Here is a 13,273-nt window from a genome sequence, read left to right as displayed (position 1 = left end):
AGATTTATACATCTTCTATACATCATCTAAAGCCGAATAAATAAGTTTTCCATTGATGTATGGTTTGTTAGGAGGACAATATTTGGCTGAGATACAATAATTTGAAAATATTGAGAAAATCACCTTTAAAGTTGTCCAAATGAAGTTCTTAGCAATGCATGTTATAAATAAAAAATTAAGTTTTAATATATTTACAGTAGGATATTTACATAATATCTTAATGGAACATGATCTTTACTTAATATCCTAATGATTTTTGGAAAAAAAAATTTTTTTATCATTTTGACCCATACAATGTATTTTTGGCTATTTTTACGAATATACCCCAGCGACTTAAGACTGGTTCTGTGCTCCAAGGTCACATACGTACTTTATGGTATCGGCCATCAAAAAAAATAAAATAAATAAATAAAATAAAAACATTCAGTCAACCACTAGTCTGATTGCTGACAGATTCAAATGTACTGCATGTGTTGACTCCAGAAGTAAGCGTCTCACTTCTTCCCCTCTGACGTCAGGTTTCGACTGGAGTTTACACTTCAAATGGGAGCAGATTCCTATAGAACAGAAAATGGCAAGAAACGACCCAACACAACCAATCAGGTCTCTCTCTCTCTCTCTCAGTCTTCATTAAGAAAGTCTGATAGTAAAATTAGAATCTTATTTAAACCTATTTAAAGTTTTAGAATCTTGAACACAAAGAAAAAACTTGACAACTAAACGAATAGAAGCAAATTTGAAACAATGAAATACCTACAAATTCAAGCACCAGAAGCTTTCTGTGGTCTCAGACATTTGATCCCTGTAACATGTCCATACCAACCGCTGCTGTGGCAGGACTCCTGTGATTGCTGGAGGAATCTTTGTCATGGATAAAGGCTGGTTTAATCACCTGGGCCAGTACGACACTCACATGGACATCTGGGGTGGTGAGAACTTTGGTAAGTGATGTTCAGATGCATGATTTTACTCCTCTGCTGTGATGTGTTCGAGTGTCAGACATACTGTGAATCCAGTGATTATACAGCACTGCTAGAGCTGAATCAAGAATAGTGTGTGGATGTCCTCACTAATGAACCCCTTTCACAAGACTGTGACGACGCATTTCAACAGTCATCAGCATCATAAATCCTCAAAAAAAAATTTTGTATTTAGATTTAAAAAAAAAAATGTATAACACTATACTGCTGTCAAATGATTAATGTGTGTACTGTGTATATTTATTATGTATATATCAGTACACACACAGGCATGTATATATTTAAGAAAAATATGTAACATTTATATATGAAATAATTATATATATACCAACCTTAACATCTAATAAAAAAAAAAAAACACAAATCAAAAACATATCACCTTAAAAAAAACTAATTTCTTATAATCATAAAACATCACAATCATTTAACAGCACTAATTTATATCATATCACCTTTGCATCGAATTAAAAAAAAAAAAACTAAAGCAAAAAACCATTAAAAAAAATTTTTTCAAAACAAATAAAAATAAGTGTTAACAAATAAAAAAAAATAAAAAAAATAAAAATTAATAAAACAACAAAAAAAAATAATAGCATTTCTAATTTTCACAGTTTCTTTTTTTAACTTGTACTAAAAAAAAAATCTAATTGAAATAAAAATTTATAAAACTATGTAAAAAACTAATAAACCTGACAAAAACTCTCACAAAAAACCACTTGAGTTAAAAATTTTTTTATTTAAATTTAATTAAAATGAAAACAGAAAATACAGTTTGTACAGTATAAAAACCATTACACCTATGTAATACACCAAAAAAAAATGTAAACACAACATTATTTTTTCGAGTGTGTGTGTGTGTGTGTGTGTCAGTGTGTGTGTGTGTGTGTGCGCGTGCGCATGTGCACAGTAGGCAGTGTTTAGAGTCCAAAATACTTTATAAATAAAAGTTTTTTTAAAAAAAAAAAGAAAAAAAAAAAAGAATAAAAAAAAAAAAGTATATTTTTGTTACCATCCCTGTGCCCTTGTGTCCTAACCAGGCAAAGTTGTCCACAGGCAATTTGTCTGTCCACGTTGAAAGTAAAACTACGACATGACAAAACAAATAAAAAAAATATAACAAAACAAAAAAAAAAAAAATCCACTGTAAGTGTGACTTTCCAGAAGAAAACTACAAGGAGAGGAAAAGAGGAACAAATATTGAGATGAATTATGTTGGTCAGAGAGAGAGAGATTGCCGTCACTCCCTCAGCGCTGTGTTAGAAACACGCACCGAGCAGCAGAAACGCTTCATCACAGTCCAAGAAAAGGGTCCATCAGAACATTTTCATGTTTCTCCTGCATCTACAAGGAGAGGAATTTTGTACAAATGAGATTTCAGTGTGATGCTTAGGACAAAAAGATCTGCAGGAAAGCCTGTGTTGCTTTTTTATCCAATAATCTCAATGCCCCTCCTATTACATCAACACATAGTAACAATACTATAGAACTACTCCTCTCTCACTCCCACACATGAATGTGATTCTTTCCATCTCTCCTGTAACTGTTGTGATGCTGTAGAGCTGTCGTTCAGAGTGTGGATGTGTGGCGGCAGTCTTGAGATCCTGCCCTGCAGTCGCGTGGGCCACGTCTTCAGGAAACGCCATCCTTATGACTTCCCAGAGGGCAACGCACTCACCTACATCAAGTAAACTGACCTTTATAACTTGCAATCATATGTTCTGCATTGCAGTGTATGAATGAATGGCTGTTATGCTGCAGGAACACACGGAGAGCTGCTGAGGTCTGGATGGATGAGTATAAACAGTATTACTACGCAGCAAGACCATCAGCACAGGGCAAGGCCTTCGGGAGGTCAGACGTCTCTAAAACCTTATGTAGATCTGCTTATGGTGACCTTCAGTACTTCAGTACATCGCTTTCTTTCTTCAAGGGAACACAAAAAAGATGTTTAGAAGAATGCTCATGCAGCTGCAAACACTCTTAAAAATAAAGGTTCTTCACAGCGATGCCACAGAAGAACCACTGGACCCACTTTATATTAAGTGTCCTTAACTACTACTGTATGTACTTACATTTAAATTAATTATTTGGTTCAATGCACTTATTGTGTGCATGCATGCTTTTACATTGTACTTATATATATATTTTTAAATACCTGCATGTAATTACATCTGTAATTAGTTTATGTAATTACATTTATAATTACACTGTTGCCCCATCTCTTACACCTTACCCCACCCTTAAACCAACCCATACCACCCTAACCTTACTCATATCCCACCTCGATAGCAGCAAGTGTTTTGCAGTACAATTTGAACACAACAGGTACAATATACTTGTACATTGTACATTTTTGGTTCCACAAAGAACCATTCAGTCAAAGCTTCTTCAAAGAACCATCTCTTTCTTAACTTTTTATAATCTGAAGAACCTTCTTTCACCACAAAGACACAGAAAGGTTCTTGAGATGTTAAAGGTTCTTTATGGAACCATTTAGACAAAAACGGTTCTTCTATGGCATCGTGAAGCACCTTTATTTTTAAGAGTGTACAATGAAACAGACTAACAAGCTTCTTAAAAGTACTTCAAGTATATATTCAATCTCGGCTTGTCAAGAAGCATCAGGCTAGGTTTGAAATCAAACAGCAAATGACAATTTACTCAAAAAAATAAATAAATAAAAGATGTATTTGAAGTGCATATAAAATTTCCATCTATTTAGATTACAGAGTTTATACATTAAAGAAGCTCATGTGTTTAATGTGATGCATTTTGGTCAGTCATACATAAATGAAGCAGGTCAGATTTCTGTGATAGTACTAATAAACTCTATGTGTTTTAACTACACAATAACCAGGTTATTTATTTATCATCAATAAATCAAATTTATTTCAGTCTCTTACATTTTTAACTAATTTAATTTTGCTTGTTCCACAGCTAGTCATGTTTTAAGCATGTTCAGACTGAATAAACTGAAGTGTTTTCACAGATTTATGCTGATTCTAAGCAATTTGAATAAATGCATTTTGAAAATATGGTTATTTAATTGAAACCAAATATATGCAAATAATTAATAATAAATTATGCAATGATTTTTGAGTGCAGAAATCTGGCCTGTTTCATTTATGTACTACTGAAAAATATGCATTATTTTAATCATGTCTATTATTTTGTTAATATTAAAACTATGTAGTGCTGTCAAACGATTAATCTATACATGCATGGGTGTGTATTTACATACAGGTGCATCTCAAAAAATGTGAATATTGTGAAAACGTTTTTCTTGACTTTCATGAGCTGTAAGCTCTAATCATCAAAATTAAAACAAACAAACAAAAAACTTTTGAAATGTTTTACTTTACATGTAATGAATCTAGAATATATGAAAGTTTCATTTTTTGAAATAAGTTACAAAAAAACCTTTTCATGATTTTTTTTGCGATGCACCTGTATACATAATAAATACACACAGTACACACACATATACTATGTTAACAAAAACTTTTATTTTGGATGTGATTAATCGTTTGACAGCACTAAAACTATGTAATGGATGGACATTTTATATGCAATTCAAATACGCCATAAATGTATTTATATATTTTGACTGGATCCATTTCAGTATTTTTTTCACAATATGCCATGATCAATACAATGCACAATGACCAATCCTTTAACCCGCTTCTCTCTCTCTCTGTCTCTCTGTACAGTATTGCAGATCGGCTTGCTTTGAGACGGAAGTTGAACTGTAACTCTTTCCGCTGGTATCTTGAGAATGTGTATCCTGAACTCAAGTGAGTCACGTTCACTGGACTGTGTCTCTGGACTCTGATGGACTGCTGTTCTGAATGTGTTTTGTCTTTCTTGCTTGTGTCTGTCAGAATCCCCGAGCAGGACGCGGCGTACAGTCTCCTGAAGCAGGGAGGCTTGTGTCTGGAGAGTCATGGCACAGACAGTCTGGGTTTGGCGGAGTGTAAGAGCACACCGAGCATCCCTGCCTCACAGGTGTGTGATAACTGACTCAATGTAGCATTTACACTAGCTTCAGTAACTAAACTACATCAGGAGCGTGGCAGTTTTGTTTTCCGTAACAATTTTAGCTGTAGTTTCAGTAAGTGAAAGTATAAAGTGACAAAAATAAGGCTTGGCATTGGCACTGATTTCCTGATTTGATTCTGATTCCCAAGATCTTTGTTTTGTTTTGTAAACTGTTCAGTGGACCCTTTTCACAAAACACCCACAACACGCTTCTACAACAATCATCATCATAAAAAATCCCACAGCTTTTTATAATAATAATATTTATTATTTTTATAAAAAAGCATTCTCATACATACATTGATTTATTTGTGGTGGCACGCCACAATATCAACACTGACTGCCACAAATAGATTTTCCAAAATGCTTTGACTTCGTTGAATAAACATGAGCACTGCACATTTCAAAATCAAAACAAGGCACGGGTGTTTTTATATAAATGTATCTTGTTTTAAAGGAACCGACTGTCTTCAGAATTGTTTGAATTCAGCGCTGTTTTGATTACAGCCGTTACCGGGGAAACCGCTGTTTCTGCTGCTCTTAAAGCGCCTCCTGCTGGCAGAGAATGAATTTGCATTTTCAATAAAACCGTCTGCTGTTTTATATTTACATTATATACATATATATTTCCCCCAGGGGAAGTGCCACCACACATAGAGGGTAATCTGTGGGAGACACTGAAATGTATGTATATTTATAACTCTATACTTTGTATTATATCACTTTTGCATCAAATTGCAAAAAAAAAAAAAAAAAAAAAATCTAGTTGATGACGCTAATGCGAGGGTGTTTCAAATCCAGCGTTTATAGGAGGGCTGGTAAATTCGACATTGTTCTCTCTTCTGACTGCTGTTATCAGTCTCTCTCTATTTTTGTTTTCCTTTTTTTTTTTTTGAAAGTCGTGAAAACACTAATGTGGAGTTTTTCTTTTGCTATTTGAGCAAATGGGAATGCAAAAAATATATTTGTGTTACTCTCTCATCCCCTGCTCTCGAAGTTTACCCAATTATGACGACTTCCGCTGCTGAGAAACCCGGAAATGTGAAAAAGGTCCATTTACCATGTCAACATGCATGTAAAATTTCAATTATTACATAATTGTGATTATTGAAATTATTACATAATTGCCTCTTTGATACATGTTCACATTGTTTTCACATTTGCATTTTTTTTTTTTTTCTTTTTTGGCCATTAAAGGTTCTTGTTTTGTTTTGGCCTGTTTACATGGGATAACCGATCGGATCTGTTGTTCCCGCGCAATATTTAAATAAGTCTGCAGAAAATGGCCATATTTGCAAAGTTGACCTGAAGTGGTGGGTTTTCTTTTGAAAACCATTTTTAGTCAGGACATTTATCAAGTGAAAGTAACTGTACGAGTCTCCCTAGCACTCCACTGCTTCTCTCTTCTGACAGTTCGTGAGGGTGGGGTGGGGTTATGCATGATGTCAACCCGCGAATGCATTACATTACACTGAGATCCGATCACAGTGCATCATCGACTGCCTCTGGAGCAGGACACGCTGATCAGATAATCTTGTGAATTTTCAGTTACCATGTTAATAGACATATTTTATAATAGTTATTACAAAATTGCCTCATTGATACATGCAAAATGTACACTGTAATTGCAGCACGTTCCATACTGACATTATTTTCACATTTGCATATATAGAAAGAGAGAGTGAGAGAGAGCCTATATATATAGGTTAATATTAAAGTCAAAATACCTGTGCAAAGGTGATATAATGCATAATGCAGTTGTTTTGGAATAAGTAAAGAAAATAACTCTCATCAACTCCTTCATGCCAAATAAACAACTAAAACGGCAAATAAATATTTAGTTAATTTGACTGTTCTTGCTGTACAAATTGTGATTTGCTACATATATCTAGCAACTCTCTACACCTGCATTACCCACTCAATCATTCATCCGTCCTGTTTTCTCAGAAGTGGACTCTGATTGAACCACAGATCCGTCAGCATGACCTGTGTCTGGCCATCACAGCTTTCACTGCAGGGTCAAAGGTCAGACTGGAGCCCTGCAACATCAAAGAGTCCAGACAGGTGGGTGTATTTGTAACTGACGCATAGGCTATTAGAGTTTCCACAAGCTACTGAGAATCAATCACATGCAGGTTTGATGTCTGCAGCTTTCAGAAGACTACTAAGCTCTATTCTGACAGCACTAGTTGTTCTTGTGGAAGTTATGTAATTTTCATAAAGTAATATTCTGTTGCCATTTGAGGTGGAATGTCGAGTGTTGTCCCTCTCTCATTCTCTCAGTGATAATAGCTACCTTCGATCTGAAACGCAGCAGGCAGGCTTACAGGCACAAACACATATCTTACCATAAGCCCACAGCATATGGTTCCACTGACAAACATAGTTGGCTTAGCTGGACTGGCTTTTATCTTTTATCTCTTTCATCAGTCTGACCTGTCCACTCATTCATGCTCAGCGCATTTGTGATTATCAGAACATCCCTCACAATCAGATCCGATTCCAAAGAGAGAAGAACAGCTGCTGCTCTTCATATGACAAGACCATTAAGAGATGTTTATAAACATACAGACACACACACAAGCAAATTCATTGACATAAACATTAACTGAATAAAAAAACTTTTATTTTATTAATCTTTTATTTCAGATAGTTGACAAGGCAACATTTTCATTTGGTTTAACTTGATATACTGAAATAACCTAATAACTTAAAAAATACAAATAAAATATAATAAAGAACTAATGAAAATGACAAACACACACTCACAAAAACTTCAACTAAAAATTGTAATTAAAACAGAAAATATAAAAAATAAATTAATTGATACATGCATAATGTACATTACGTTGTTTGCATATTTTCTGTCAAACATTTTTGAGCATTCAAGGTTAACATACCTATACAAAGCTAATGTAATGAGATGCAATCATTTCGTTTCGTTGGCATTCGTGGTTGAGTCATGTTCCCATTGTGGGAAGATGACCATCTCGGAGTTGCGGATCAGGCTCCACTAACTCGAAATGGGTGGAGTTCCTTTGTCTCTGCCTCTTCCTGGCAGAAGTCAGGGGAGGACTATTTCTGGCAGTAGCTCAGGCAGTTTGAGGATCACAGTGGTGGCAACCCCTCCGAGGAACCAACCTCCCAGGGAACGCCACTCCTCTTGCACTTAGCAGCCAGCCAAGCACCCTAAGGAATGCACTGGGCCCTCCACAAAGAGTGTACCAGTCGTATCCTTTTGGGCTCCTCCCGACAAAACGCATCACTCCCTCCTCCAGAGGAGGGCCGGGCGGAGAATCTTTTGTTTTGTTTTATCCCGCCACTTAACCTCTCTGTCACCGCACACTCAGACCCCGCTTCGGTCGGTCCATAAGCTGCCTGAGCCGGGTCCCTGCATTACACCTCGCTGCCCCACTGTGGGTACGTTGGCCGCTGGTCCTGCTTGTACAGTATCTGGAAGCCTGGCTAGCACTGTCCAGCCCGTCTTGCTGGCTCCTTTGAACCATCAGACTCTGCAATACGATTCAGTTCGCCCGGCGTCCCCCAAAGTTCAGAGGTGTCCACTTCACATCAGTGAAGGCAGTCAATGCTCATTTCTTGCGTGCGGAGACTCGGGACGAAGCGAAGGTGAAAGACGTAATAGAGCCGGTCCCTCCAGCCGATATGAGGGTGGGGTTTTACAGCCCCTACTTCATTGTACCCAAGAAAGGTGGTGGGTTACGACCAATCTTGGACCTGTGTGTCTTGAACCAGACCCTTCACAGGCTCCCATTCAAGATGTTAATGCAGAAACGCATCATGGGTGCATCCGTTCCCAAGATTGGTTTGCAGTGATCGACCTGAAGAACGAGTACTTTCAGTGTCAATCCTTCTGCGCCACAGACCTATCCTGCGGTTTGCGTTCAAGGGACGGGCATAACAGTACAAGGTCCTGCCCTTCAGGGCTGTCCCTGTCCCCCTGTGTCTTCACGTAAGTTGTTCGCATTCTCAACTATTTTGATTACTGGCTCATACTAGCACAGTCTCGGGATCAGTTGTGTGAGCACAGGGATTTGGTGCTCAGGCACCTCGGCCTGTTGGGCCTTCGGGTCAACTGGGAAAAGAGAAAACTCTCCTCGACGCAGAGGATCTCTTTTCTTGGTATGGAGTTGGATTTAGTCGAATAGACAAAACACCTCACAGAGGAACATGCGCAGTTGGTACTGAACTGCTTTAATTTATTCAAGGGCAGGATAGCGATCCCACTGAAACAATTTCAGAGGCTCCTGGGGCATATGGCAGCTGCAGCGGCATTTACACTGCTAGGGCTGCTTCATATGAGACCATTTCAGCATTGGCTTCATGGACGAGTCCCGAGGTGGGCGTGGCAGCACGGCACTCACCGGGTCCAAGTTCCACCGGCCTGTCACCAAACCTCCACCCCGTGGTCCGATCTCACATTCCTTCGAGCAGGAGTGCCCCTAGACCAGGTCTTTAGGCATGCTGTGGTACACACGGGTACCTCCACCACTGGATGGGGTGCCATGTACAATGGGAAAGCAGTCTTGGGACGGGCCCCCAACTGCAATGGCATATCAATTGCCTCGAGTAGTTAGCAGTGCACCTTGCCTTGAACTCTCAGAGTCTCATAGGGTGCTAACAAGACAGGCACGTACTGGTCCGTTCGGACAACACTGCGACCTTTGCATACATCAACCGACAGGGTGGTCTGCGCTATGTATGTCACAACTCGCCTGCAACCTCCTCCTCTGGAGTCAGAAGCATTTGAGGTCACCATTCACATTCCGGGCCTGCCCAACTGTGCAGCCGACGAGCTGTGCTCCCTGGAGAATGGAGACTCCATCCCCGGATGTTCCAGCTGATTTGGAGACGTTTCGGAATCACTCAGGTAGACCTGTTTGTCTCTCCAGAAACCTCACACTACCAGCTGTTGTACTCCCTGACCGAAGGAACACTCAGCACAGACACACTGGCACACAGCTGACCTCGGTGCCTACACAAATATGCATTTCCCTCAGTGAGCCTTCTTGCATACACAGTGTGCAAAGTCAGGGAGGACGAGGACCAGGTCCTGCTTGTGGCACCTTACTGGGCCACTCGGACCTGGTTCCCGGAACTGTTGCTCCTCGTGACAGCCCCTCCCTGGGAGATTCCTCTGAGGAAAGATCTACTGACTCAGAGACGGGGCACCCTGTGGCACCTGCATCCAGACCTATGGAAACTTCATGTCTGGTCCCTGGACTGGACATGGAGGTTCTAGGTGACCTACCCCAAGAGGTAGTTGACACCATCACTTCAGGGAGAGCACCGTCTATGAGACATGCTTACGCCTTGAAGTGGAAAATGTTCGTCGAGTGTTGTGCCCTCGTCCAGAAGACCCCTGAAGATGTCCGATCAGAGTTGTGCTCTCCTTCTTGCAGCAAGGGTTGGAGCAAAGGCTGTCTCCCTCCACCCTTAAAGTCTACGTCACTGCTATTTCTGCTAACCTCGACCCCGTGGAGGGGAAAACGGTGGAGCAGCACAACCTGGTCATCAGGTTCCTTAGGGGGCCAGAAGGTTGAACCCTCCTCGGCCTCCCTCTATAGCTTCTTGGGACCTGTCTCTGGTGCTCGAAGCACTACAGCGGGTCCCATTTGAGCCTTTGCAGTCAGTTGAGCTGAAGTTTCTTTCATTGAAGACTCTGCTCCTGGTTGCACTGGCCTCCATCAAGAGGGTAGGGGACCTGCACGCATTTTCGGTCGACGATTCATGCCTAGAGTTTGTGCCGTCTGACTCCCAGGTAATCCTGAGGCTCCAGCTTTGTGCCCATGGTTCCCATTACTCCCTTCAGGGATCAGGTGGTGAGCCTGCAAGCACTGCCCCCAGAGGAGGCAGATCCAGCTCTAGCTTTGCTTTGTCCCATCAGAGCATTGAGATGTTATGTAGACAGGACACATAACTTAAGGACCTTAGACCAGCTCTTTTTCTGGTTGGAAAGGTCTGAGTCTCAAGATTATTTGGTGGATATAATATCTTAATATTGAAAGAGAAATGTATACATTTGTGACAGGAAAATGCACCAAAAAATTTGTGGTATAACGCCTAAACAAAATTGCATAGGAACCTAAAGTTTTTTATATCAACTTCAAATTTGGAATGTAGCTTATTTAGACACATGGCTTTAATTTAATATAAATTTAGGACTAAAACCTATTTTGTAAAATATTTATTTTATATAAAATATAATAAAATAGAACAGTACATTTTCTTTACAGTTTTAATTTAAACTTCTATAACTTTTTTTTATACTTTTATACTTTCTGCAATAATCTGCTGATTGTCTTCTTCAAAAAGAGACCAACCTTAGGTCTGTTTTGAAAAGCGTTCATGAATTATTACAATTTAAGTTGGAATAGTGCACTTTCATGTCTATGTTCAGAAAAGGCGGGGTGACAATTAAGAGGATTAAAAATGATTATGCAGTTTTATTAATTTTTATTTTATTTGTTATAGTTTATATAGTTTGTTAATTTAGTATTTCAACCTACAATAAATGAAAATGAGACATGCTTTGGCCTCTAGTTGAAATATAAATATATATATATATATATATAGAGAGAGAGAGCAAGAGAGAGAGAGAGAGAGAGAGAGAGAGCAATTCTTACACCCTGTTCTGTGCTTTATTTGTGGGATGTTTGTCTACAGCAATTGCATGTGTTACTATAATTGTATTAACTCATCCTCACTTTTTTTCTCCGTCCCTCTGTAGAAATGGAAGCCCAGAGGTCCAGCGCTGCAGCACATGATCAGCGGCTTGTGTCTGGATAGCCAGCCTCCTTCAGGCCCGCCGCTCGTCGCACAGTGCCGCCCCCAGGTGGCCAGCCAATCCTGGGAGCCGCAGCTGGTCACCTGACTCTGAGACCTGGCAGGGAAGGCGGGGAAAGGGGAGGAGTTTAGTCAGGTTGCTGAGCTCGAGGTGCTGTAGGAGCCAGAGGAAAACATTTGCACACTGTTTTAGTTGAAGGTGCTGCTGTCAAACCAATCGAACATGACCCTGTCCAAAACATCTGACCTCATATCCTTAGCGTGGAATAGCTGGAGAGGGAGAAGCGACATTCTGCCTGCAAAATTGAAGCCTGAACAAGTTTTCAGACAAGACCATGGAGCTCACACGGCATGGTTTTGCCAATTGACAGGAGTGCTTTGTTGAATGATGTGTTAAGGACTCAAAAACAACAACAACAACAAAAAACAGATGTGTATATAAATGCCTTTGACTACCTTTCCGACCCATAACCTGTATATTCCCTCATTCCCACTGAGAGATGAAGTTCTGAGTGGTTTCCGGGTGATTTGTTCAGTATTAGATTGGGATGAACTGAAATGAGTGCATATACGTGGAAACGGTCAGCTCTAAGACCACAGTCAAAAATTAGCTGTAGCGCACTGAGGTACTTGAAGATGGCGATAAGAAGGACAGAACCTGAACCCATGGCTAACATCACAATGAAATAAACTAATGTTTTAGCAAAAAAGCATCAAGATGTCACATTAAAAGAGGTGTGAAGTGCTTTTGATGAGCTATTATTCTGCATGGTACTGTACATCGGCACAATGTAACAGCATCTGCGAACATGTCAAGCCCAAAGACTGTTTTTCCTCTGTCTTATTCATTTGCCTTTTCAAACTTTGTATTTACTTGAAGCAAAACCATTTTTCATTCTGAACATGTGCTAGGAAGCAGTTATGTTGTTTGAAAAATAAAGACTACCACCAAACAAACAGAAAAAAGACAGCAATCCAAAACATCTTGAGTTTTTCTTTGTGTGCTACAGTAAAACAGTCACAAAGAATCATTTCAGTGAAATTGCAGATTGAAAACAGAATGCAGTGATGCAGGGATAGACATTTAAAACATTACATTTGTAAAATACAGTACAGTGTATAAATGAAATGTAACAAATGTATTACAGATAATTTATTTAATAAGTCAAGTGCTAATGTGGAAAAGGCAGTATCGAAAGTTTTGGCCAAATATGTTGTAAGGATTTAACATACTTCAAACTACCACTAGAACTCATAGTTACACAATTGCATCACCATCGCGTAAGCATCCCGAATCTTGCGGGTTCGATTCCCAGGGGAACACATGTTAGTCTGAATGCACTGTAACTCGCTTTGGGTAAAAGCTTCTGCTAAATGCGTAAATGTAAATAATTGACGTTAGTAGGCTGTAATGCACTAAGCGACCACCAGGTGTCAGGTCTTCATCACAA

General features: G+C 39.4%; 1 protein-coding gene across 1 annotated transcript in view; it reads left to right on the top strand.

Annotated features, from left to right (window-relative positions):
• The window catches only part of LOC109055220 (polypeptide N-acetylgalactosaminyltransferase 16-like), a 41,788-nt gene extending 29,325 nt beyond the window's left edge, over positions 1–12,463 (top strand). The window contains 8 exon segments of the mRNA XM_042742903.1: positions 519–603; positions 838–941; positions 2,538–2,664; positions 2,739–2,831; positions 4,691–4,774; positions 4,862–4,985; positions 6,966–7,082; positions 11,767–12,463. Of these exon segments, the coding sequence (XP_042598837.1) occupies positions 519–603; positions 838–941; positions 2,538–2,664; positions 2,739–2,831; positions 4,691–4,774; positions 4,862–4,985; positions 6,966–7,082; positions 11,767–11,910 (878 nt within the window). The 3' untranslated portion in view covers positions 11,911–12,463.
• Positions 12,464–13,273: the final 810 nt, after the last annotated feature.

The sequence above is a fragment of the Cyprinus carpio genome, chromosome B17 (genome assembly GCF_018340385.1).
Source record: "Cyprinus carpio isolate SPL01 chromosome B17, ASM1834038v1, whole genome shotgun sequence".
Lineage (NCBI taxonomy): Eukaryota > Metazoa > Chordata > Actinopteri > Cypriniformes > Cyprinidae > Cyprinus > Cyprinus carpio.
This window is presented reverse-complemented; position numbering and strand designations above follow the sequence as displayed.